We start from the raw sequence: 26,351 nt of genomic DNA, 5'->3' as shown, positions 1-26,351 counted from the left end.
GTAAGTGTTCAATATCTCAGAAAACAGCCTATTGTACTTTAAGGCAACTTTTGGACAGTTGGAACTTTTAGACAATTAGCAAAATCCTTCCCAAATTGAGCCAGATTCTATTTTCCTGTAACTGGTACTAGCCCTCTGAATCCACAAAAATAAGACTAATAATACCCACTTTGCACCCCAAACTTAATATACTTGAAGATAATTATCATGCATCATCTAAATCATCTCTTCTTGAAGTTAAGTATCCCCATATATTATGTCATTTAAGAAAACAGTTCATCATTCCTACTCACTCTTGGCTGGAGGAGCTCCAGTATTTTCCTCAGATTTGGTGCCCAGAATTGAATACAATACTCCACAAGACTTACTCTTTCCCTTTTCCTAGACATTAGATTTTAAGTAATGTAGGCTAAGATAGCATTCAGTTTTTCCTTTTTCAGCAGCCACTTCATATTTCTGGCTCATATACAGTAAAACAAAAATAAATAAATAAATAAATAAATAAAAAGTCCTACATCTTTTTCATATGAACTGACAATTCCCCTCAAGTAAAGGCTTTCCATACTAACCTGCATAATACATAAAACATTCCTCCCACCTCAACTACTGAATCAGATTAAGTAGTATTCTATAAATAACTTATAGAAAAAGCAAAATGGATTACAGCTTGTATTCTGCAAGATTTCCATAAGAAGAGCCATATCTCTTTGGTAATACAATATTTCTATTATATTTGTGTTTGCTTAATAATTTCTTTATGCATAAATCTTCATGTCATTAAAAAATTGAATGTCACCCATAATAAGTCATGAGTAAAATGAACTCAGGGCATTCAATGTATAGTAAGTACAAAGATAAGTTAGCCAATGTTCCAAACAGAAGCCATAATCAGCTTCCATTCTCCTCGTTTTGATTCTTCATATGTCATAATGGTTACCACATTGACACTATACTAAATATAATGATCACTATTCAAGGACCCCTTCAAGTCATGGCATTTATTTTGAGAGCTTTTTTCACCAAATTTCCAAAGTTCTATTCTCACAACTATACATTAATTCTAATACCTTCCCCATTGCAACAGGCTATGTTTTCAAAGAACAGAAACAACTTCCTTTATGTCTCAGGGAACATCTTTGCCATTTAGTTGTACTTCAATGTGTAACAAATGTGGTCCTTTGTAAATGAAAGCAAATCTGCTGTAGCAAGCCCTTCTTGTCTTTTCATCCTCTTCTTTGCCCAATCTCCAACTACTATTAGCTCTAGCTTTTGTCATCCCAGTTTCTCTTAACTAAAGGTACCTCTAAGGCCTTTTTAGGTCTAATAATCTATGATTCTTTCCTTCCTAACTTGTGGTCCTTCTCCCCCCCCACCATTCCCAAAACACCATTATATGTGGCACAGATGATATTCCCTGCAAAGTCTCAATGGTAAGGAAAGAAAAGAGTAGTAGGAAGGGTCACAGCTACTTGTGCCCTTAGTCTTGGGATAATATGTTACAATGCAATGCAATAACTTATTGATGAAACATTTTAAGCATCACTGATGGCAAGAGTAGACTCAAACCAACAGTCACAAGGCATTTGCTCTTGGCAGGAGGGCTGGGAAGAACAGGGCCTCTCTCCTGTGTTTCTGTCCCAAACCTAAATATGTAAATAATCTAAATATCACCTGGACTAACTCAGCAGCCACATTCAGACGGAGGGACAGAGGCAGTTCTTGAAGGGCTCGGACCAGTGACTCACAGTCCACATAAAGGGCTGAGATCTGTAGCATAAAATAGAATGAAGATGAGGATTAAATTATAACCTTCTGAAAATAAAAGGAAAGGATGTAACAGGCAGAAACTATATAAGTTAATCACTAATGAGTGATTTTGTTTATTTTCTACCATACCCAAAGATTGATGATTATCACCTTGCAAGACCTGTGTTCAAATTATGACAGGATCAAGATAAGGAGTACCAAAAAATAGTATGTGGGGGGGAAACTTTCATTAAAAGTAAAGAAGGAAAAAATATGTTAAAAAGAAGTCAGTTTCTATCAGCCAGGGAAATCCTAGCAAAAGTCCCTGGCTGTACAGGAACCTCCTAATATCACTGGCTAAAATCATAATCCAGGTAACTTCATCAAGTCAACTGGACACTCTTTGTCATCCAGAACATCTTGTAGCACGCAAGCCTCAGAGTCATCCAGGTCACAGAGGTGGTCGTTACAAGTCACTGCATGCGAAGGCTGTGGGAGACAGGCAGCGGTCACTCCATTGTTGCACAAGTCGAACATATACTTTCACTAGCTGGGTTTGGATGGCTTCAAGTTCCAGCCAGGAGCCAAGTTCCTACTCAGAGCATTTCCTTATTCCCTCAGCGATGAGCACTATCTTCATCCACGAATCATTTTCTCTGTTTTATCTCCCTAAGAGGAGAGGAACTCCTTGAAGGCAAGGGCTAGTTTCTGATTTTGTTTTGTAGGCCAGAGCCAAGGCCAGACCTAAGGAAGAGTTTACACTTAGATGCTTGTTAATCTCCTATGGTTTTATCACAAAGAGTCAGATATGACTAAAATGATTGAACAACAAAACAAATGGGACGCCCCCCCCCCCAAGCTGGCAGAAGCCAAGAAGGGCAGCACAAGTGTTCTGAAGCACATCCAGACTCTGCTAACACAGGGCGAGTGGGGCTTTCTGGGATGCTCTGCAGGGCAAAGCTACAGGCTGGAGGTAATCAGAAGGCACCCGGTGACCTTGTCCTTCTCACTGATGGTTCAGGTGAGGCAGGTGAGGAAAGTGAGGAAAGACTGCAGTGGGAAGAGTCCTCAAACCCTCCCCACCCCAGGCCAGTACAGAGCCTATGAAATAAACTTCAATTCTTGGTGTCACCATCTATTTGTTCAGTTTAAGTGAAGAATGTTGGAGTCTATGACCTTAATTCAAAAAGTCAAAGAATCCAGTCCATATGTAGTTGAGAACACAGGCCCATTGATCACCAATGCTTCATTTGGACATGAACCTAGTGGAACCAAGTGGTATATAGGAATTGTTGTAAGTTTGAGCCCATTATCTTCAGGGACAAAAGGTTATATAGGAGGTTCCTATATTCCCTACCTAGTACTGAGAGGAAATAATTGTACTTCTTGCTTTGAATAGATGAGGTCCATATTCCAAGAGACATGGAAAGATTTATAAAAACTGATGGAGAGAAAAGTAAGCAGAACCTGAAGAATGATTTATTCTAAAACATCAATATTATAGCAACACAGAATTTTGAAAGCATAAAATGATGATGAAGAATAAAATGAGCAGAGAAGCAGCAGAAAATTTTATATAATAACAAAACCTTAAAGACAAAGAACAATAACAGCTATAAGATTAATAATGAAACATACTATCCCACCTGATTTAGGGTGCAAAATAAAGCATCCACATATAAAAATACATATATACATATGTGTGTATACACATATGTATGTCATAAGTTTTTATTCATACATGTGTGCATAAATAGCCAATGAGGGAATTTGCTTTACTAAGCATATTTATAAAAAGGGATTTGTTTTTCTTTTGTCTTTTTTTTCCCCAATAAGGTCGAAGGGGAGGTGGGGAGGGAGAGGGAGAAAAAAAGGAAGGGAAGGAGAGAAGAAGAAAGGGGAGAGGGAGGAGGAAAGAGAGAGAACAGAAGAGAAAAAAAAAAAAGTAATCGACCTATAGAGCACATTTCTATAATACTATCACTCCTGATTCTCTTTCTGTCATCTTTACTTGAACTCTTTCTACCACACTTCGATCTTTTGATTTCACAGAGTTCCATAACAATATATTCTTTGAAACAATGCGACCTTCCCAATTTCCTATGAAATCTGTTCCTTTTAAATAAAGTTATACCCTTCTTTACCAATACATTCATGTGTTTTAGACTAAGCTTCTTAAACTGTAGGTCACAACCCTATATTACCTGGTGATCACTTCATTATAATTCTTCTTTCTGTATCTATTACCTTCCATAGTATCTTTTTCTTAGAGCTGAAAACAACTAAGTGATGTAGTGAATAGAATACTAGACTTGGAATCCTGGAGGCTGAGATTAAAATCCTGCCTCAAATATTTACTTACTAAATGGACTATCCATTTAATGGGTAAATATTTGAGACCTTGGACAAGTTATTAAGCTCTCTTATCCTCCACTTCACTATTAGTGAGATAACATATTTCAAAGATGGCTATGAGATTGCAAATGATATGACATATGCAAACGAGTTTGCAAATTTAAAGTGCTATATAAAACACTACCCACTATTCTCTGTGCATTTTCTTCCTTTATTGAAATTTCAGTTTAAAGCCTTATTATTTAAGTAACAAGCATTTATATGGCAACTATGTTACAGGTATGATGCTAAGGGCTAGAGAATGCAAAGAAAAGCCTCCCTCCCCCAAAACAACAACAACAACAATTAATATCAAAGAGTTTGTAGTCAAAATTAGGAGAAAAGATACAACCAAATATATATAAACAAAATATGTACAGGAAAAACTTGGGGACAACCTCAGAAAGAGGACACTAAGATTAAGGAGGACTGAATAAGACTTCTTACCGAAGCCTTACCTGAGACTTGAAGGAAGCCTGGTAAGTTAAAAGCAGAGATGAGGAAGGGGAGAGTTCCAGACCTATGGGGTAGCCAGTGAAATGCTCAGAATCTAAACAGAATGTCATGGGGCAAAGTAAGTTGTAAGAAGACTAAAAAGTTAGGAAGGAGCTGGTTATGAAGGGCTTTAAAACACAAATGTGGATTTTAAAACTGAAAGGGAGTATTTTTTTAAAATGTTTGTCCTGGGGATAATAGGGATTCAATATAGGTTACTAAGTATGGGGACTGTAAGGGGGAAGTGATATTTTATAGCTGAGTAGAAAGTAAATGAGAGGGATGAGAGCCTTGGGGGCAGTGGGGGGCATCAATAAAAAAGTTCTTTCAACAGATCAAGTATGAAGTGATAAGGGTCAGAGCCAGAGAGTTGTGGTAGTGTCAAACGAGAGAAGGGCACGTTCAGGTCTTGACAACTGATTGGATATAGAGGTAAGAGAGACTAAAGAGCTGAGGATGACTACAAGCCTGGGTGTCCAGAAGAATAGCAATATTTTTAAAAACATTATTTTTTTTAAGTTAGGAAAGGTGGGGAATTGTCCAAAAGATATTTAAAGACAAAAGTATCTCAGAGGTCAAGAGAGAAATTAAGATTGGACAAATAGAAGAGAAATGATAATTGAATCCATGAAAGCTGCTAGGATTGCCAAGAAAAATAATGTAAAAGGAGAAAAGAGGGCACAAAACAAAAGAGTGAGACAACATAGCCAAAGTTAGGAGATATGATTCAGAGGGAAATTCAGCAAAGGAAAGTGAAAAGCAGTAGTCAGGCAGAGAAACTGGGGTAAAGCAGAGAAGACAGTATCAAAGAGAACAGCACAGTTTCAAAGACTACAGAGCAGTCAAAAAGAAAAAGAATTAGGAAAAAAAGCCACTTGATTTGGTAATTAAGAGATCACTGATATCTTTGGACAGAACAGCCAATACAAAGGAAGAGATCACAGTAAAATTGTAAGAAACAATAAGAGAATTAGGATGATGGAGGAGACAATTAGTTGGAGAAGGAATAGAATGTGATTGAGTTTTGCCTTGACAAGGACTAGGAAAAGAATTTCAGAAAGTCTCTGAGTGATATGAGATGAGGATAGAATAATAGAGGACTCCTAATCAATGTTCTTGAGCTTTCCAATGTATGATGAAGCAAGGGAGAACTATAACAAGTTTGAGGGGGGATGAAAAGGTAGGGAAAGACCACTCTGGTAGGTGGAATCTTGACTTCATTATGGAAATGCACAAGAACTGCTTTCCTGCATGGAGGCCCCAATAGAGATTATGTAACAAATTTGTAGTAGACATAGCATTGTTTTATTTTCTCCAGCTTCATTCAGCAGCCCATGAGCAGGAGCAAAGGCAAAAGATGGTGGGAGTGATTGAAGGATGGAGTTTGAAAAACAAAATCTTTGATAGAATAAAGAGGCAAGGACAAAGACTAGGTTTGTAGTTGCAAAGCAGGAGAGAAGGATTGAAAAGGGTTTATAATCAGATAAAGGATGATATAAATGAAACACTTGTGAGATATGGCAAGATCAAAAAAAGTATAATCATCTCTGTGTAGCTGGGAACTGAGTAATTTTAGAAGTAAAACTGTTTAAGGCAGTATCGAGATGTATGTGAAGTCCCCTAGTATGAAAGAAAGTTTACTCAGGATTGTGGTAGAGGGAGAACCTGGAGTAACAATACAGAGCAAGGAATGTTCGCACTCCACAACTACAGCCAGTGAGGAGGAGAAAGAGGGTAATGGATGAAGATACAATCAGGGCTGGGTTACCAGGAATGAGCTAGGTTTCAGTGATTGCAAGAGAGTGAAGGAGACAAGAAAGGAAAAGGTTTAAGATAAAAACAAATCTGTTACCTGTATTGAAATATGGCTAATATGGAAATATGTTCTACATATGTGTGTGAATACATGCATACATATATATATATATATATATATATATATATATACACACACACACACACATACACACATAAACAAACACAGACTATATGTATAAATATACACATATGGTATAAATGTATATCCTTTTCTCTTTCAGAGCCATAAGGCTTCACTATGCCCAACATCTTTCAGTTTCATACTATGTACTTATGAGTCACTGGACATACAGCCCAGATTTTTTTTCTGGAATTATTGTTCACACTAATTACACAAATGCTCAGTAAGTATCTATTAAATGCAGGCACTACGTTAAAGTGGTAAAGAAATTGGTTCAAAATTTATAAAGACAATTATGTCTCATGAAATTTACACACTAATATGGAAAGTCAACAATGGTAACTATAATACACAATATTACACATTACAACACATCACAAAGTCTATGTAAGAACCAAAGGAGAGAGGTTTTTGCTAACCAAGAAGATCATCATGAAAGTAGTGTTATCTGATTTAGACTTGAAAAGAAGTATTAAGAATTTAACAAGAAAAGGAGACAGAAGATATTCTAAGCACCATGTATAATATAAGCAAAGATCCAGAAGTAGGATAATGTGGGTTAGGTTCGGGAGACAAGAGAACTGACAGATCAGTACAAGCAGACACAGATATATGAGGAAATTAAGAACCGAAAGATGGAATAGAACAAGATTGTTAGGTAGTGAACAGAATATGCATCATCATTTATACCTGTTTATTGATACTCTATTAATTTATCTAATTCAACTAACTTTTTTGTTCTTTTTAATTAATTTAGAAAAAAAGAAAAAATGTCACATGCACAACGAAACATGAGAGGATTCAAAATATAAATCAATAATTTTTTTATGTCAATAAAGCCTATAGGTTTTCTTTTGTTTTCTGCTGTGCACTTTTTACTTTATTCTTTTTTTCTGCTTTCTGCCTCCCCCTTCCCAAAAAGACTACAATTGAGTGTGGATATAGTGATGCACACAGACACACACGTACAGATATACACATAAATGCACATAGATATCTATAATCATATTTATATGCACATATACATCCATATACATGTATGTAAGATTGTATTATTCTTGTTTGTCCTCTGTTTCTCTGAAGGTGGATAACATCTTCCTTCATAAGACCAAGTCTTTCCATATTTTTCTAAATCTACCAACTCATCATTTTCTGCACTACAGCAATATTAAAAAATCTTATACATTCCTGTTATTTTAAATAGTCCAAAATAATATTAATATGGTTAATAGATAGTGTAGTTTCTCTATTTTTTCACTTTTTGATAAAATCTCTTTTAGTTTTAACTTTGAGTTCATGATTATTACCCCTGCTTTTTGTAACCTAATAAATTCTACTCCAGATATTTATTAATTTTGTGTATGTCTCTTATTTCTTATCTCTCCTGATCTTCTACTTTATTTCTATCTGCTATCTTGCTTTTCTATTACTTAATCCAAACTTCTTAAAATCTCCCGGCCCTTTCCCCTCGCCCTCGTTTCTATCTGAATTTAGATGACTTTTACAGCCTTCCAAATATATATTTTATCTTATTCTCTGTTTATCTTATTCCCATTAACCTACACACCCTTCTATAATTCCCCATCCTATTTCCTATTTTCTTATAAATTTAGAAGACTTTTATTCTCTTATAAATGTATATGTTGTTCTCTCTTTAACCCAGATATCATGTAATGTTCCCTCTAAAAATCCTTCCTTTATCCTCTCCACCCTCCCTATCCCTTTGGCCTCATTTCTTTCTGAGTTTGGCGGACTTTTATACCCTTGTAGATATAAATATAGATATCCAGATATAGATGTAAATAGATATAGATATATATCTATCTGTATGTATGTATGTATGTATGGTTCCCTCTTTAACCAATTCCTGATGAGAGTAAGGTTCCAAAACTAACAGTGCTCTTCCCCCATCTAATTCCTGTCAGTTCTTCTTCTTGCATCTCTTCTATAAGATAATTACTCTTTTTATCTTTTCCTACCCTTTGCTTTTTTAGAATCATATCATACTCAGCTCTACCCTAGTTTTTTTTTTTAAACTATCCAATTACAAATGGCAATCTTAGAATAGAGTTTATATTTCCATATAAAAACTATAAAAACTAAACAGTTTGTCCTTATTGAATCCCTTATCATTAATTTTTGAGATTTACTTTCTATTTCACTTGGATATTATGTCAAATTTTCTTTTATGTTCAGATCTTTTTGCAACAAAATCTTGAGGCCTGGAGAGACTTATGTGAACTGATACTGAGTGAAATGAGCAGAACCAGATCATTGTACATGGCAACAGCAACAATTCTGATGGCTGTAGCTCTTTTCAACAATGAAATGCCAGTTCCAATGGTCTTGAGAGGAAGAGGGGCAGCTACACCCAGACAGAGAACAGTGGGAACTGAGTATGGATCACAACTTTTTTGTTATTGTTTGCTGGCATTTTGTTTTCTTTCTCATTTTTATTCCTTTTTGATCTGATTTTTCTTGTGCAGTTCAATAATAGTATAACTCTGTATACATATATATTGGATTTAACACATATTTTTAAACTTGTTTAATATATATTGGATTATTTGCCATTTAGGAGAGGGGGTAGGGGAAAGAGGGTGAAATTTGGAACAAAAGTTTTTGCAGAGGTCAATGTTAAAAAATTATCCATGCATATATTTTGAAAATAAAAAGTTTTTTTTAAAATATATAATATTTATATTTTATTATTATATATTATATTTATATTAATTATATATTACATATATAATAAATAAAATATATAAAAATATATAACATATAATTTCATTTGAGCCTTTTCAGTTTATATATGATTTAAAAACTGGTGTGTGGTTTTTTTTTAAAAAGCAGATTCTGCCCTTTATTGTGGTTCTCTGTCTCCATAGCTGCAGAAGCACATTTTTACACAGAACATTTTTCTCTGTTTCATGTATTGCCATTGCCAAATAATTTATCATCATCCCCTATATCAAAAATGCTATTTTTTTTACAGAGTGCTGTGTGATTGTTTCCATGATTGATTTCTTCTGCCTCTATGGCAGGTCAGCATTGTAGTAGCATGGTAGAGCTGGAATCTTGGGCTCTCATCTCTGTTGCTCAGTCTGTTAAGTGAACCAGTTTACCTCTTCTAATGCTCTTGGAAAAGTCTATGACTTAATATTAAATAACTGTATTCTAGCCCTAAAAAGAGATAGGTGATCAGCAGTCCCTGATAATTTTCCATGTAGCCATTTTTTAATGTCTTCATTTGAAAGAAGGGAGAATACTTGTTTATAATCTATATGGCAAGATTTGGTAAAATCCTATTTGACAATTTATCAGAGCTCTTTGAAAGAAAAATTCAATAGAGGGAAAAAAAACCACCATACTTATTAGGAATTTTATAATACACTGAGTATTAGGGACACTCAATGAAAAGTATTAATAGCATTTGGTGCTAACATTTGTGTTATAAGTCTCTTTATAGATCACAGGCAAAACAAGAGATGGAATGCTTTTTAAGTTATTGAATTATTTTGTCCAGGCATATTAAAATATTATAGGAAAAAAGACATCAAAATATTTAGAAGAAAGATCATTCACATACATCAATCCAAATTTCTTTGAGATCAGATCCATCTTCTCAAATTACTCAAATAAAGGAAATCTTATTGCTTCAAGTACTTCTAAAAGGTATATATTTGCCTGAAGTAGCAGGGTTAATGAAATAATCTGTATTTTTTCATTTCTTGAGCAGAAGATGTAGTAAAAAGAATACTGGCAATGGAATTGGGTCACTTGGGTTTAAATTCTAGCTCTGCCATTTATTAACTGTTCCTAGGCAAGCCACAATTATTATGAACCTCAGTTTTCTCATAACTGATATGATATTTGTATAATCTTATTGTGAAGAAAGTGGGCTGTATACCTTAAAGCATGAAATTAATATGAGTAATTATTTTCATCATGAGTCAGATTAAGCAAGTATGTACCCTTGGGTACATTAGCATTGTATGAAGAAAAAATTCCAACCTACCTGTTTAGGAGATGAAGCTTCAGTATCCCATTCTTTTTCCTCTGCAAAACGAAACTGTGAGAAGGAGTCACCTGCAAACAAAACAAAGAATACAATTCCAATTAAGAAAGGCTAAGAAACACTTACTTCAATATGTTACGTTTTTCCCCTCTTCTCTCTCTAATGTAAAACTCACATTTCAAAGAAGCCAAACTATATGGAATTTAATTCAATTCAAATATGTGATTCATTACCAAAATTCATATTCCATGGCACTTGTTTAAGCTCCTGGAGAAAAATTTATGAGCATATAAAGTAAAAATAAACAATGCACGCATCTCATTAAAATAATTGAATTAATTTCAATAAAGCATACAAATAATAAAAAAAAACAAAAACAATGAACTGAAAGGGAGGGAAGAATAACAGCTCTATGATAAGAGAGAAGAGCAGATTCAATAAGAATTGGAGAGTTGGAAAGACAGGAAATTGTGAACAAAGTAGGAAATTTCTGAATTTAAGATAGTGGAAGTGGTCATTTGAAAGAAGAGTGATTTTTAAGGTATGGCCTGATGCTAGCTCAAGTAGGATACCTTTCATAGTGACTGAGAAGCCAAGAGGTAAAGAGTGTTGGAATAATCAATGCAAAGAATTTTAAAGTCACTGAATGGCAGGGGACAAGGTAGAAAGGAGCCAAGGACTAAAGTCATTAGAAAGGATATTTAGTAGTATATTTAGTAGTCAACAAATGACTAACAAGAGTGGGAAGTAACTGGTGGCAGAAAAAATAGACCAGAAATAGGAAACAATAAATATTCTGCCTCCTCCTCTTGGCCATGTGAAGTAGAAGATGAACAGTAGGAGACTGTGGTGTTAAGGGGAAATGCCAGGCTTTAGTTTATTTGAGAACCAAGGGGAGAAAAACAAACATATAAAAACTTATTTACACTAAATGGGGATAGTCCAAGGGAAGCCCAAGTCTGACTCCTGGTCTTCTGCTATTTTCAGGCCACCATGTTGTCCTTCATGCTTCTTTAGTTCCCCCGTCCCCAGCCATGTCTAGCACAATGTCTTGGCCAGCAGAGTGCTGAGCACCCACTGTTCATAGTCAATAACTGATTCACCATAAAAGTCCAACTCCAAAACCTTATCACAGAATTGACCATAGATTCTTGAAAGCTATGGCAATGAACTACAAAAGATTTCTCTGAGTTATATAATAATAGAAAACGCCTTGAGACACTTTTGGCAAAGACTGGCCCTCTATCCAACCACAAGCCTAATTAAATACAGAGAGATTCACCAACAACATGCTGGTTACTAAGTGATAAATTTCAAAATCATTCTCAGTCTTGTGAAAACCATAGTAATTAAAGTAGAGTAGTGGGGAAAGAGACGGGATGATAAGAATCACAGTTTTTGGAATGTCTATAACCATTAAATAATTATGCTCTAAATATTAAATCCTTTTCTGAGAGAACACATTACTGAGTGAATTGAATTATATCAATATTGGTGCTTTCACTATAAATGTGACCAAAAGATATAAGAAGTTGCAGGTAAATGGAAGAATGACTTAAAGGTTCTCTTTGAAAAGACAAATAAAAGAATTGGCAGAGATGATTTGAGTGTCCCACCAAGAAAAAATGGGATATCGGGTCATCTTATTTTGCAATGTTCACGAGTATAAGCATGGAAACTACCATGACAATAATTTCAGCTTATATGTTAACATCAGATAAAGAAGATAACATTAAAAAATTCTGCTAAGAAATCATAAGATCCTCTAAAATTAAAGTAATACATTTTAATTGATATACTTCAATGCAAAAGTAAGCAAACGTTAAACTTTTTGATTCTATAAATTATTTGGGAAAATGTCCCATATATTTATGTAGGGAATTTTTTTTTTATATGAAAAAAAAAAGTGATGAAGTCTTGAATGGTGGGTTCAGTTGGTAGAGAGAAACTAGAGCATTGGTGGAATTGTTCCAGGCAGGGAAATGATTCTGAGCTAGATCAATTTAGCTTAGCTGTGGAGGTTCCTCCTCCGGGTAACCCCCATCTTGCCAAGAAATCCAAGTTATGTGAGAGGCCCCTGAGGCCCGCCCTCTGGGGAGGGGGAGAGCAGGCTCACCCTGCTATGTCAGAAATCTCAATCATGTCCCTGACATTAAATTTTTTTACGTATCGGCTTATGGCCCATGCCATCTTTGAGGAACCTCTTTTGGTTCAGTCTACCAGGTCATTCTATCTTGGGGTTTCTTTCATTCTATCCATCCTTATGCCCCATGGAACCTCTCCTAACTCTTCTATGCCCTATGGTGACTCTCCTCTCAGACCTACTTCTCCTAATAGCTAACTAATCCTTTTAGGAGTTAGCCTGTTAGCTAAGGACACATCCCAGTCTCATGGGTTTTTCCTGGTTAAATTATAAGTTCCACTAAGGAACTTGTCTTTTCCATAATTAATTGTTAAAACCCCCTTTTTTGCTATGTGATCTCCCACTCTACTTCATATTTACCATTTCTTGTGTCTATTGTTCTCCTTCATTTTGTCAATAATCTCTTCTAAATAAACCTACCTTTTGCCAAAGAGAATGGCCCCAGTGAATTCTTCCCATTACCAGCAACATCTGGTCTCTACATAATATCATTTGGTGCTACATCAGCTACATCAAAGGGAATAGTCAAGCTTTTACAAATGATATTCTATATCAAATAACATTTTTATATTCAGAAACCTGACTAAAAAATACAAAAAAATCTGAACTCCAATTGTGCTTATAGGTTGTTTACTCTTTTTAAAAATGTATTAAGTAAAGGAAAATGCAATTTTAATAGTTTTTTCTTACCAATGGATATCTCATATATATATTAAAATTCTTGAAAGTCCTGTTCCTCACTTTTAGGCTTCAAACCAGGAGCATCCTGGAATTTTCCTCAGCACTGGGAGGCCTCCTTAACAGATAGCCTTCTCAACCTGGCACATCTGTCTACAAGGCCTGGCTCCTTTCTCCTATTGGTAAATTACTCCTGGGGCCTTAAACCAGCCCTCAATCCTTTCCAGATTTCTGGATTTCAAAATCAGGTCCCTCCCCTTGCCTCTAGGTATCTTCATCTCCCTTCCTTTTTTCCATTTCCTTTTGCATATAACCTTTCTCCATTAGAATTAAAAGTTCCTTGAGGGCAGAAATTATTTTCCCCCAGATATTTATTTATATTCCCCAGGATTTAGCATAGTGCTATGCACTTAGTGTAAGCTTTTAATAAATCCTGATTTCCTACCTTCACAACAAAAAAGACTACTTTACTCAAAGTTCAAATAAGGAATAAAAAAGGGAAATAAATGTGTACCAGAGGTTTTTGTACAGGTGGATGTCTAGCACAGAATCCTAATGGAAAAGGTATTTCAAATTCCATTTTCATATAATACATAATCCGTAGCAATCCTGGAAACATTGCAGTCTTCTAAATGAAATCTGCCACTCAAAGAGAGTTTGGGCCAAACCACATTCCTATGAATATTACTCACATAAAAAAAGGTAGGGGGGGAGCCCATTTTCTTACTTATAATATCAAAATAATATACTTCTATCTTACAATTTTCCTGAGGCAAATGAGATGCAATTAAAGTACTTAGCAAACATGAGAATATCATGTAAACATCTATTGTCATTATTATTATCTATATAATGCTTATTGTCCAAAATAAGATGTGAAATTGGATGGAAAATCTCTAAATCTGGAGGATAAAGCAGACCAAATTGCACTAAAAAAAAAATCACACACATAATTTTCAATGACTGAGTTTCTCAGTAAAAGAAAAAAATTACTTTTTTTAATACTGCTATTCTTCTAGTAGTGCTTTATGGGTAAAAATTAAATACACAGCCTTCAATGAATCTAACTCAAGATGCTGTAGAAGGGCAAATGAGCAATATATAGTGAAAATGGTTGCAGCATATTACTAAAGGGGGAGTGAAACTGTGTTCCCTCTAAAATTATCACTCTGAAACTCTGTTCGCTTTTGATCTTAGAGTCTCAGGCCCTCCTGGGAAAGCATGTCTCCCCAGATAAATTAAGTGTCGTTATTCAATTAGAAATCTTGGTCAAGGGCAGCTAGGTGGTGCAGTGGATAGAGCACCAGCCTTGAATTCAGGAGGACCCGAGTTCAAATCTGGTCTCAGACACTTTAACACTTCCTAGCTGTGTGACCCTGGGCAAGTCACTTAATCCCAGCCTCAGGGGAAAGGAAAACAGAAAAGAAAAAAATAAATCTTGGTCAAAAAGCACCCCAATGATCTTTTGTGGATGCTAGGACCCTTTTAAATTCCAATTGGAGATCTGGGCAAGATATTGATAAGCAACTAGGCCAGGGGACTTTAGCTTTCTTTTCAACCTGAAACCTGAGCCTCAAGATTCCTTTTTAAAGGGCAATTTCTAAACTCATTCTTTGCAGAACGTCCAAAGTAGGACCCTGCCTGCTGAGAAGGCATTCTCTTCTCAGTGCCAGCCTCCATTTCCCTAATAGGACTTTGCCACTAAAGAAGTCAGTGTCTCAGCCAAACTGGCTTCCTGTCCAACAATAAACTTCCATTTTTGCCATTAATATTTCAGGATTCGTTAATTCTTTCCTGAAGGACCCGAGCCTCCGACCAAAAGGGGATTTCCACAACTCTCTGCACTGTCACTAACCTCATCATTACCAAGAAACTACACACAACAGCATAGAAGATATCAAAGACATACATGACTAGAAAAAGAGGGAAGCCTGTCATACAGAAAGAGCAAGTGGCAAAGACAGCCTATATGTTTTACTGGTATCCAAGTCATGTTAAGAAACCTAGAAGAATGTGCGCATATTGGGTGGATCTCTTGTGGAATAATTATAGTTAGAATTATTCTATGTGAAAAAGCATGGGTAGAATGTGATCTGCACTATTAGTGAGAAGACCGATTTCCATGAGATTATAGATCCATGGAAGTTTGGACTGAGATGAAAATTCAAATTTGCAAAGTGCAAATTTGCAAACTACAAAAACATTATTTGCAACAAATGTATCTTTTGTGTGTTTTTTTTTTAAATAAAAAAGGTTTAGTATGGTGTTCCACTAAATAGCCAACTCCAATGAAATGATTCAATTTCTATAAATTTTAGGAATTAAAATCCAAGTACTTAATAAAGTGAAATATGCCAATATCAATACAAAATATAAGCCAGGATTCCTATTGCACCATAATCAGAAAAGCTATGGCTCCATACTGCCAGATCCTTTTAACATAACAACTCTGCTTCCAGGGGGGAAAACATATGAAAATAAGAAACAGATCTGGGAAAGATTTGAAAATTTATACCCTTTGTATACTAGCAACAAAAATTGAATTGTTGTCCACTAAAGCAACCTTCATGAGTGAATGAATGGAAAAGGCACACTTTTCAATAGAAGAACCATAGAAATAGTATTAAGGAAGAAATATTTTTTTATTTTTGCAGAGGGAGTATTGTAGAAATTTCATTCAACTTCAATTCTAGGTGCACCTGGACAACAGAAGAGAAAAATTAAGTTCATGCTGCCTGGTCTACCTTCCACTTTGAACTTAGTACTGAATATTGCTAATAGTTTGATTATAGTTCTTCATTGGATGAGTTCTAGCTCCTTGTTCTGACTCCCAATGCAAAAAGATCACCACAAGAACAAAAATCCCCATTAAGCTCTGAGTTGATAACTCAGCTTAATTGTAATTACTCATTTACAAGCTCGATTTTTACAGTTCACCTTTATTATGGTCAGTATCCATCTTCCTTAAAGTCTTTGAAATCTGCCCTTGACCATGAAGGCTCAGTCCTTGAGAAATCACAAAAGAACTTTGCTTGCACTGGAGGCCAAACAAAGATAAGAGCTGGGCTTTGATGGAGTTCTCCATGGGAAAAAGATAGATATGTGGCTCCAACTGTCACCAAAATGGCTACCAGATAAAAAGAATTTCTCCATCTCTCTCCAGACTTTTCTGTACCCATTCATAAAGTATGCCATGATTTAAAGTGAGGAAAATCAAGATAGATGGCAAGTCCACTTGTCTTACACAAGGTCAAGCTTAATCCAGAGGGTATCTACAATTCAATCTACTAGATACCAAAGTTCCTTTCTACTACAAAAGTCTAAAATTTGCAAAAGGAGTGCTTGTAGAATCATTGTGGAATCAAGGACAAAAAAAGACTTCCTTTTTAGATACAAACAGCACCTAGTTTGACATTTATTTCCCCCTCCCCCCAAAAAAAAGTATTGCGAACATCCCATGATGCTTGGGCACTTTTGGTTGTGCACAGGGCTGTATGACTAACTTGACAAAAAGAAAAAAAAAAAAAAAAGACTTAATTGAACAAAGAGAAAATGTAAACAAAAAATAGGAAAAATCAATCTTCCTGCTCATTAAGAATCCCACCAGGTATGATGCCTCAAAGGTTCCAAAACATCAGATTTCCACATCAAGCATAGCATGACAGCAGGTACCCATCTTCCCAGAGCACCACATGGATTTAGATGGAAGAAATCAACGAATTACACCCATGGACTTTTATTGGCTACTGAATTAAAAACTGTATTCACAAGAATTTTCTATGCTTTGTGAGAGAATAATAACACTGCCATTCCAGAATTTGGAACTCTATCCATTTCTCTCAAAGCTGTTGGTAAAACAAGTGTTAAACTTGACAGTGCAGTAAATTATTTCAGTTCACTTGTTCTCAGGATAAGAAAAGTATCAAATTCTTCCACAATGTTCTATACTGAGATCAAAGTAATTAAGAAAAGTCTCATGGACAAATTTAGCTGTGAACAAGCAGGGGAGTTCAAGGATGGAGACAGAAGCAGTTAAAAAACCCAGCAGACCTGATTGGCACATCAGAAAGTTACTATAAGATCCTGAGGGAAAGGCTGGCATTAATGCAAATTAAATGGCCCACCTATGCAATTAATTGATGAATTAACAAATATTTAATAAATGTAGAGTAAGTGATTATCCATACCCACAGAAACCCAAGTTATTGCAAATTATTTCAAAAGCCTGTCACTAAATTATTTAAAAATTCTCAAAGTAAAATCCATTTAAATTATTTTTAAAACATGTCAGTCAACAAAAATTGAGAAAGAGAAAGTAACATCAAATCTTCAGAACCAAAACAGTGAAAAAAGAAAAGGGACCTATATGTACAAAAATATTTATAGCAACTTGTTTTGAGATGGCAAAGAACTAGAAAGAACATCAATTAGGGAATGGCTGAACAATTTATGCCATATGATTGTGATGAAAAATTTGGTGAGACCTATGTAAACTGAGCAAAGTGAAATGAGGAGAACCTGGAAATCTGTGTGCACATTACAACAGCACTGTTGTAATGATAATCAACTGTGATTTTTCTAATCAAGACCATAAATTAAAGACAATTAATTTTATTAGACAATTACAAAAAAGTCATGATTTTAAAAAGTTATATACTTCCAGAGAGATAATTGATGAACTCTGAGTGCAAGTTGGAGTATAATTTTCTCATTTAAAAAAAATTTTTTTGCTGTTTTTGAAATATGGCTAATATGGAAATATGTTTTACATGACTTCATGTGCGTAACTTATATGTTGCTTTCCTTCTTAATGGAAGAGAGAGGCATGGTAGGGAGAGAGAATTTTAAAAGAAAAGAATGTTTAAAAATAATAAATTGAAATTTAAAACAAAACAAAATCAAACCAACTGTGACTAGAAGATACAACTCTAAGAAATTCAAGAATTGTGGCTCTATTATTGTATACAAAACATTGTATTGGATATTTCTGGAAAACAGGGAATTAGCAAAACTTCATTTTTTGGAAAAAGCTCTATAGTAGCTTTCAGTTTAAAGGTTCCTTGGAGACAGACACAAAAACTTATCCCAGGGATCTGTATACTGAAATATACTGTTTGAACAAACCGCCCCAAGATTTTGTTTCTCTATCACAGATGTCAGAAATCTAGGACCATCTCTCTATGGCAATGAAGCACGGAAAGAACCAGAGGGAATGTAGGGGCCTGAAAATCCAAAAATTTAGTTATATGAGCAAATAACACAGAGGTAATAATAGCATAGTTTTATATTAGAAATTTACTAATTCACTCTTTTTAAATGTTACAGAATATTAGGCATAAGGACATAAAACTAAAAGCAATGCCACTAACAGAAATGGATGGATGAGAAAAAGAAATTTACATTATATAATTATCTTCCTGGTATATATTTCCAATTACCTTTAGGTTTTTATTAGCACATTTTGTCCTCTAAAATCCTTTCCACAATAATAATATTCACAAAATATAATTATTTCCCCTGTTGTGGTTTCAAATCTATATACATCAACCACATGAAAATAAAAAAAAGATTAAGGCCCATCTAACTTTTCCTCTCTCCTCTATCAGGTCGACCTCTAGAAACCAGGATTCATGAGAATGAAGAGCAATATCTCCTGAGCAGACCTAAGACAAAATGAGAGGCAGAACAAGTTTTCTTTGGTGTTCTTATATCTTTCTTTTCAGTTTCCCCTCACCCTTTGGACACTTCAAATGTCAACCCTGCCCAAGTACATGGTGACTTTATTTAATCCCCTGTTACTGAGGATTTCTTCAGATCAGGATGAACATTAACAACAACCTTGGTAGTTTCCTAGATCCTATTTCCTTTGCTCCCCACACAAATTTATCCATTATGCTCTGGCTAACTTGAAATAAAATAAAACCAAAGAAAATCAAGATGCTAATATAATCATAGATCATAGTGAATTAATGTGTCTCCCCTCCCAAGAAACACACTGCATTCCAAAAGAGGCCTCCCTGGAGAGTCCATGACAGTGATTCTTTTGGTGGAACCGGATGAACCAATAGGGGACAAACTAAAGGGATCATCAGAGAATGGAAGAAAAAAACACTGGATATGAAGTTATAAGAATTGGATTTGAAATATGGGATCTGCCAGAATATAAACTCCTTGAGGGCTTAATAACTATTTGCTGACTTACTATGTGACCATAGTCAAATCACTTAAATTCTTTAAGTCTCAATTTTTAAAGCATATGAGTTTATAAAATAATAAACTTTAAAATACCAGGAACTGCCCTTCCTGTGTAAACAATGGTTAAACAGGGTAACATTTATCAACATGTGACCATCACTTAGGCCTTCTCCTAAAATGACACTTGTGTAAGCTGTCTTGATACTCACCCCTTTTCTGCTCTTGGATTGCCACAAAAGTAAAATGAGAAATAATCAGCATATACTTTGATGTATATTCATTTTCCCTACAAAACTTCTATGTCATGTGTCACATAACTTAGAGACCATGTAACCTATCTTCTCAGTATACTTAGAAAATTGTAGTTCTGAACAGTCTTTCACAATTCATGTAAGTACAAAGAATAACTAAGGCTATGTCTACTCAAAACAAACAAACAAAAAGTTACCAGAGGGGAAGGAAAAGGAAAAGGGAAAAAGGAACAACAGGTAATCCCAGTATTTGAGGCAATGATCAGAAAAGTGAGAGAGCTAAGACTGACCACTCTCATGTATGTAATTATGGCTGAATTGATGACAGCATCATGGGAGGTGAGGAAAATGAGGAACTGAAGGATTAAGGAAAAAGGCAGGGTCTATGCTAGATAATACTGTGAACTAGGTAAAAATCTATCTGGGAGGAAGGAGAGTGATCAAGAGGTCCAGAGATGATGATAATTCTCTGCACAGAAGAGAGGTGAATTTAATGGAGAAGACATGGCTATTAAGCAATTTAAAAGTTGAATTAAAGTTCAAGGACCACACCAATTCCTTCTCCTTGCTTTGTGCATAAGGGAAGAGCTATATATGAGGAGTGGGCAATCCTGGGAAGAGTGCCAAGAGAAGTTGCATCTTCAATAGGAAAGTATAGGTGAGCACCAGATGATAGAAGGAACACGAAGAGAACAGGTCTGGGAGGAAGAGGAGTCTGGCTTGAAGAAGGCACAGTGGAAAGGTAGAGCCAAGGAGGATGGGGCACAAAAGGGCACTGAGGAGATGGGAGGGTAGACAATGACTGCAAACAGTATTATCCTCATTTTATATATGAGGAAACTGAGTATTGGACAAGCTAAGTGACTTAGAATGACTGGTAACTTAGAATTGGATGGGATTTTAAAGAAATTCAAGTCCATTTTACCAATGAGATTTCATTTTACTAATGAGAAAGCTAAGGCCCTGAGAGAACAGACTTGTCCAAAGTTACTCAGGAAATAAATATTAAAAGTCAAGATTTGAATCTTAGATCAATATCATAGATTTACAGATGAAAAATAAGATTACTTAATACAATGCCTTAATGCTACAACTTGCAAAAATAAGGCTCAAAGAAGGGAACTGACTGAACTAGAGTGTGACTCCCAGTCCAGCCCTCATTCTATTGACTTCTAGTTCCTTCCACTTCAGATCAACAGTATCTAGAGTAAATTTCAAGTCATATGAAAAAATGTGTTAAGAAGTTAGGTGAGGCTAAGATTAACCAAAGGATAAAAGGGAATAAAAGGAATATTAATAATAAAAGTGGAATAAAAGGAAATAAATTTCCATAACAAGAATTCTGAGAGTAAAACTCACGCTGGATTTTTTAAGAAACCCCCAAGATAAAAATTTCTTATTATGAGGCATCATTTTCTGTAGTAGGTGAATATTATATTGGTTTGGTGTTTGTATGTGTACATTTGCAAGGTCCACTGATTTCCAGTTGAGTTTTCTTTCTAATTTCTCTGGTGGAGATTGAAGGGACAGGTAAATAGGGAGGAATCTTACCTGGCCAAAACCTGTTCCACGGGATATGAAAATTTACCTAAGAGCCTTAATCATTCATTAGATAAGATACCAGAGGAAAAATCAACTGTCCCTAACTCCTTGGCAACATGGAAATAAATCCTCCTAAATCAGTCTATTTGTGAATTTTGTAAATTTAATCTGTAATCTGACTTAGTTTACATATAGAATCTGTTTCACAGGTTTGTTTCCTCAGGGGATGTATAAAATTGTGACTGTCTAAATAAATCAGTTCAACTTTTATGACTCTGAAGGAAATATAGAATTAAGGGTCTATTCTTTAATTTTTATGGCCTAAGAGGATTGTAAATGACTACAAGATATAAATGAATTATTTCTCTACCTCTCTGACATAATTTTTCCTCTAAGAGGTATTGTTAGCATTCTAAAAATTGTTCATTTTCTCTAAGGCCTGAATCTATACCTGAATATAATATACAAAGCCTAGGTTTTTTCTATATCTGCATTGTGGTAAATATATATTTGGTAGCAGTTATCTACCACATGACCTCAGAAAAGAGATATTTCTCTTCATAACCACTTAATACCTCTTTTTAAATAACAAATGTTATTACTAGGTAATTTCAAGTACTTCTAAAATTCAAATGACAGCCACTTTGATATGATTTGGCTATGTGTAGAATACCTATAATAGATGAGAAAATATGAAACAGAACAGACAGGATTTTTTTCCCAAATAGCCTGAGAAAAGATTTTGTTTTGTATGCACCTCTGAGTGTAATGGGAAACTGAGGACTTCTCAGAATAGTCACTGGATAATTCCAGACCCATTTTCAAAAGTCTGTTAATCATTAAAGCTCTGGAAAAGAGAATAAAAGACTTGCTTTTCTAGTAGACATATCTGAGATGATCTCCAGGACCTTTACTTAACTACTTAGAGGAGAATCTAACTATTTAATGGCCTAGAGACATTCTAAGTGGTCTATAAACTGGCTAATCTCTATTTGTAAATTGAGGAAGCCTGAGGTAAACTAAGGCTCCCAGGTTATTCTAGTTTAATGGATTACTTATCTCTAAACAAATCTCCTTATTGTGGGGGATTATGTGGTTTCTTACAAAATCATTAACTAAGGTAGACTGAATGTATAACTTAGATTCAGTTTATCGGGGGAATTTGGGAAAATTAAATAGGGTGCTCAAACTGGCTCAAGTAAACAGTTGTAAACCTTATAAAACTGATCATCATAAATCCATAAGATTAGGAAAACACACCTATAAATGGTAAAACTGACCTTATGGGCCTGACCGGAATTTGGCAAATTTGTGCCATTAAATGGGAAAGTGAGAACTGATTGATAAAGGGAGCAGGGGTGTCATGGATCTTTGTGGTCACAACTATATAACTCACTTCAATCTCTGTGGAAATTAACCCCTCTCCACTGGTGGAACTCCAATGGAAAGATGTTCTCTTCTTGCAAGATTCTAAAATAAACACTTCTATTCTTCACTTGAGATATCTCTGAGTATTTGTAAATGGGATTTGCCAGTACCACACACCTCTGTTTGATGAAGTTTTTGTATGCTAATTTAAATTTTTAAAGCTTATTAATTGAATTTACATTATGTTTTATATAGTGTGCCTGGGAAAGCATGAGAGCATTGTCCTTTATCCAAAACACATGCAAGCATGCCATCATGAAACCAGCATCAATACTAAGTTCTCCAGGAAACCAAATTTAACCATGACCTTCCACAAGCCCTCACAACTGACAGTATCAAAGATCCTGGTCAAGTTGATGGACACTGCATACAGATCTCTGTTCTATTCTTAGCAAACACCATGTCAACCATTCCTTGGCCTTTCTGAAGCCACGCAGGCTCTTAGATAGATAACTGTCTTCCAGGTGAAGGATTATCCTGTTAAGGAAGACTGTGGCAAGGATCTTCTCAGAAATGACCAAGAGAGAGCCCTCTCATTCCCACTCTGTGAATGTCACAGAACCATCTATTTCCCTTTCATTTATAGAGATGGACAATAGAGGCATTTTTGATCTCCTGAGGGATAAAGTCCTCTTCCAAATAACCTAGAATATTTCAGTTTCAGTGGATCCTCTACCTTGTAGGTTGAAATCAGTACCAGGCACTTTGCCAAAGGAGAAGAGTCTGATGGTATTCAATACATTCAATCAGTTGGAAGTTTGGCCCACAGTTCTAGGATCAAGTCCTTATCATTGATCAGTGTGCCTCCATCAGTGCTGAGTACTTGAGATATTCAAGAGGTCAAGATTGTTGCTTTCAATGTAAATTGAATCTCCTCTGCCTTCTTACTAAGGTTAGAATCCTGCATCTCTCTGAATTCTGCTTGCACTTCACTTTTGCTGGAGATAAACGCTGCCTTCTTAAAGATGAACTATCCTACTGGTAAATTCGCTGGAGTTCTCCTTTTTTCATTTAGCAGCTTCTGTATTTCTCCATAATTTTTATCAAACTAATTCTGATCTTTTTGAGTGTTCTGATCCAGATAAGCAAATGAGGTGTGATACATCCATTCTCTGAAAGCTGCTTACTCCTTTTCTGCTCCACTGTTCTGTGTGCTAACTCAGCTTTCCTTCCAGGTCATCAATAAACTTGCACTCACTGGAAGCCCTCTAATCTACTGACATTGTTTCAGATAGTTGTCTTGCCTTGGGGCAAGACAACTATGTCTTGGGGTCCATCACTTTTGTTGAATATGAAAGGAAGCTTTTCAAAGCAGGAGCTAAAACACTGAAAAACTTTTTAATTTGAAAAGATTACAATCCAAAATTAAAGTGAAGAAAAAGTTGGTGCTAGACTTTCTTTGTAGATGATTGTACACTCAATACAGACTCTGAGGATGAAATATAAGAGAAGATGGATCAATTCTTTGATGCTTTTACTAATTTTGTCCTACCAATGAACACCAAAAAAAATCAGAGTTCCTCCACTGCTGGAGCCCCTGCCCCACACCCCAAATACCAAGAACTGATAAGCAATACAGTGAAGCATGAGAACATCCTGCCATAAAATATCACAAGGTCACACATATCAACCACCAGATGTTCCTTAACCACCAAACATTACCCTGGTCACGTAGTCACAGAACTGTTTTTTTCAAACCTATACTCTGGAAACATATATAAGCCTTGTACTTTCCTCCAATAAATGAGCTATTCTGCTTTGCACAGAGTTGTCTCCGCCTCTTGCTTTCTTCACCCATTCCCAGGTTGTTGCCTTACTAGCTTTGCTTACAGGTTGACACACGGCTTCAGACCCCGTTAGTTCGAGACCCGCAGGTCGGGTCACTCCACCAGCAAGCACAGCACCATCCACCCATGGAAATATTATTATAGCAAATGGAGAAATTTTTAAGTTGTCGATAGGTTTACTTACCTTGGCAGCATACATTCAAGAAATATCTACATAGATCATAAGGTTGGCACACACACATTGCCAAAGCTAAATCAGTATTTGACACACACATTGCTAGAGCTAACTGTATTTGAAAGGCTCTGAAGGAAGTGTGGAAGAAAAGAGGCTCTACAGAGCTGACCTCATTGTTGTATGTCTGTGAAATCTGGATAGTCTACCAGATTTATGCCAGAAAATTGAACTGTTTCCATTTGAACTATTAGGAAGATGACCTACAGTCCTTTCTCAAGCATTCAAACTACTGAAAATACTCAACTCCAATGTGTTGGCCATGTAGCACTGATGCCAAATGTTGGGGGCGGTAACCCCTTGATATTCCTTGTTTGATCCCCAACTCCATTTGGGACTTGGACCTTTGATACAAGATCCGGTCAAACTAGTTTGGGCTATTTGAGCTGGCTGGGGTTTTACAGCCCTCATTCTAATCTACTCAGATAGACCAAATGCCATCAGGAATTCCTTTTTGGGAAGAGACTTCTGTCTGTCCCCAAAAGATAACAAGAGAATCCTTATCTTATTTACATCACTCTCCAGAACCTCCTTACATCACTGCATCTGAATGATTGTGCTCTTATATAAAACAGAGTCCTCAAAAATCTATTCTTTGCAAAACTGGCCTTGTACCATGCAGCCATTTTGGCTCTCCGGTGTTTCCATTCTAATCAATAAAGACTATGTTTCCATACAGCATTAAGTAGCAAATTCATTTGCTGCCAACCCGCCCTTGGTTACTTTGGGGAAGGAAGGAGAGAGAGAAAAGGAACTGACCCATCTCGGTTTAGACTTCAGTTTACTCATCACCAAACATACATTTATCTAAAAGACTATTTTACAGAAAACTCACACAAGCCACACTCTCACATGGAGGTCAGAAGAAGTGGTTCGAGGATACCCTCAAGAGCTCTCTGAAGAACTTTAACATTGATTGTGAAATGCTCACATAGGATCACCAGCATAGTATGCCCACATCAAGAAGAGCACTATGCTCTGTGAGCAAAGCAGAATCACAGTAGCACAAAGGAAATGTGAGATGTACATTTCTATCCCCAGTATTCAAATGCACTATTAGTGCCCACTGTGTGGTAGAGCTTTCCAAGTTTGGGCATGTATTATGATTGATCAGCCATAGTTAAAACACACTGTACTTTGACGCTCAAATTGTGATGTTGTTTGGCCTTCATATTTGAAGGCCAAATAAGACTATATAGTATACCAATAGAGACATTTGTGCTCTCTTAACGAAAATTGTTAAGAATGTGCATTATCAAAGATTCCATCTTTGCTGTTCAAAATCATGGTTAAAACCTGTAAACTTTGGGAGCAGCTAGGTGGCACAGTGGATAGAGCACCAGCCTTGAATTCAGGAGGATCTGAGTTTCAAATCTGGTCTCAGACACTTAACATTTCCTAGCTGTGTGACCCTGGGCAAGTCACTTAGCCCCAGCCTCAGAAAAACAAACAAACAAACAACAACAACCAAAAAACAAAAAACAAACAAAAAAAAAACCTGTA

General features: G+C 35.8%; 1 protein-coding gene across 1 annotated transcript in view; it reads right to left on the bottom strand.

Annotated features, from left to right (window-relative positions):
- The window catches only part of AVEN (apoptosis and caspase activation inhibitor), a 201,063-nt gene that overhangs the window by 1,936 nt on the left and 172,776 nt on the right, over positions 1-26,351 (bottom strand). The window contains exons 4-5 of the mRNA XM_074284785.1: positions 10,593-10,663; positions 1,672-1,767 (exon numbers count right to left, since the gene is read on the bottom strand). Coding sequence (XP_074140886.1) covers positions 1,672-1,767; positions 10,593-10,663 — 167 coding nt within the window. The remainder of the gene's footprint in view (positions 1-1,671; positions 1,768-10,592; positions 10,664-26,351) is intronic.

The sequence above is a fragment of the Sminthopsis crassicaudata genome, chromosome 2 (assembly GCF_048593235.1).
Source record: "Sminthopsis crassicaudata isolate SCR6 chromosome 2, ASM4859323v1, whole genome shotgun sequence".
In the NCBI taxonomy this organism is placed as follows: Eukaryota; Metazoa; Chordata; class Mammalia; order Dasyuromorphia; family Dasyuridae; genus Sminthopsis; species Sminthopsis crassicaudata.
This window is presented reverse-complemented; position numbering and strand designations above follow the sequence as displayed.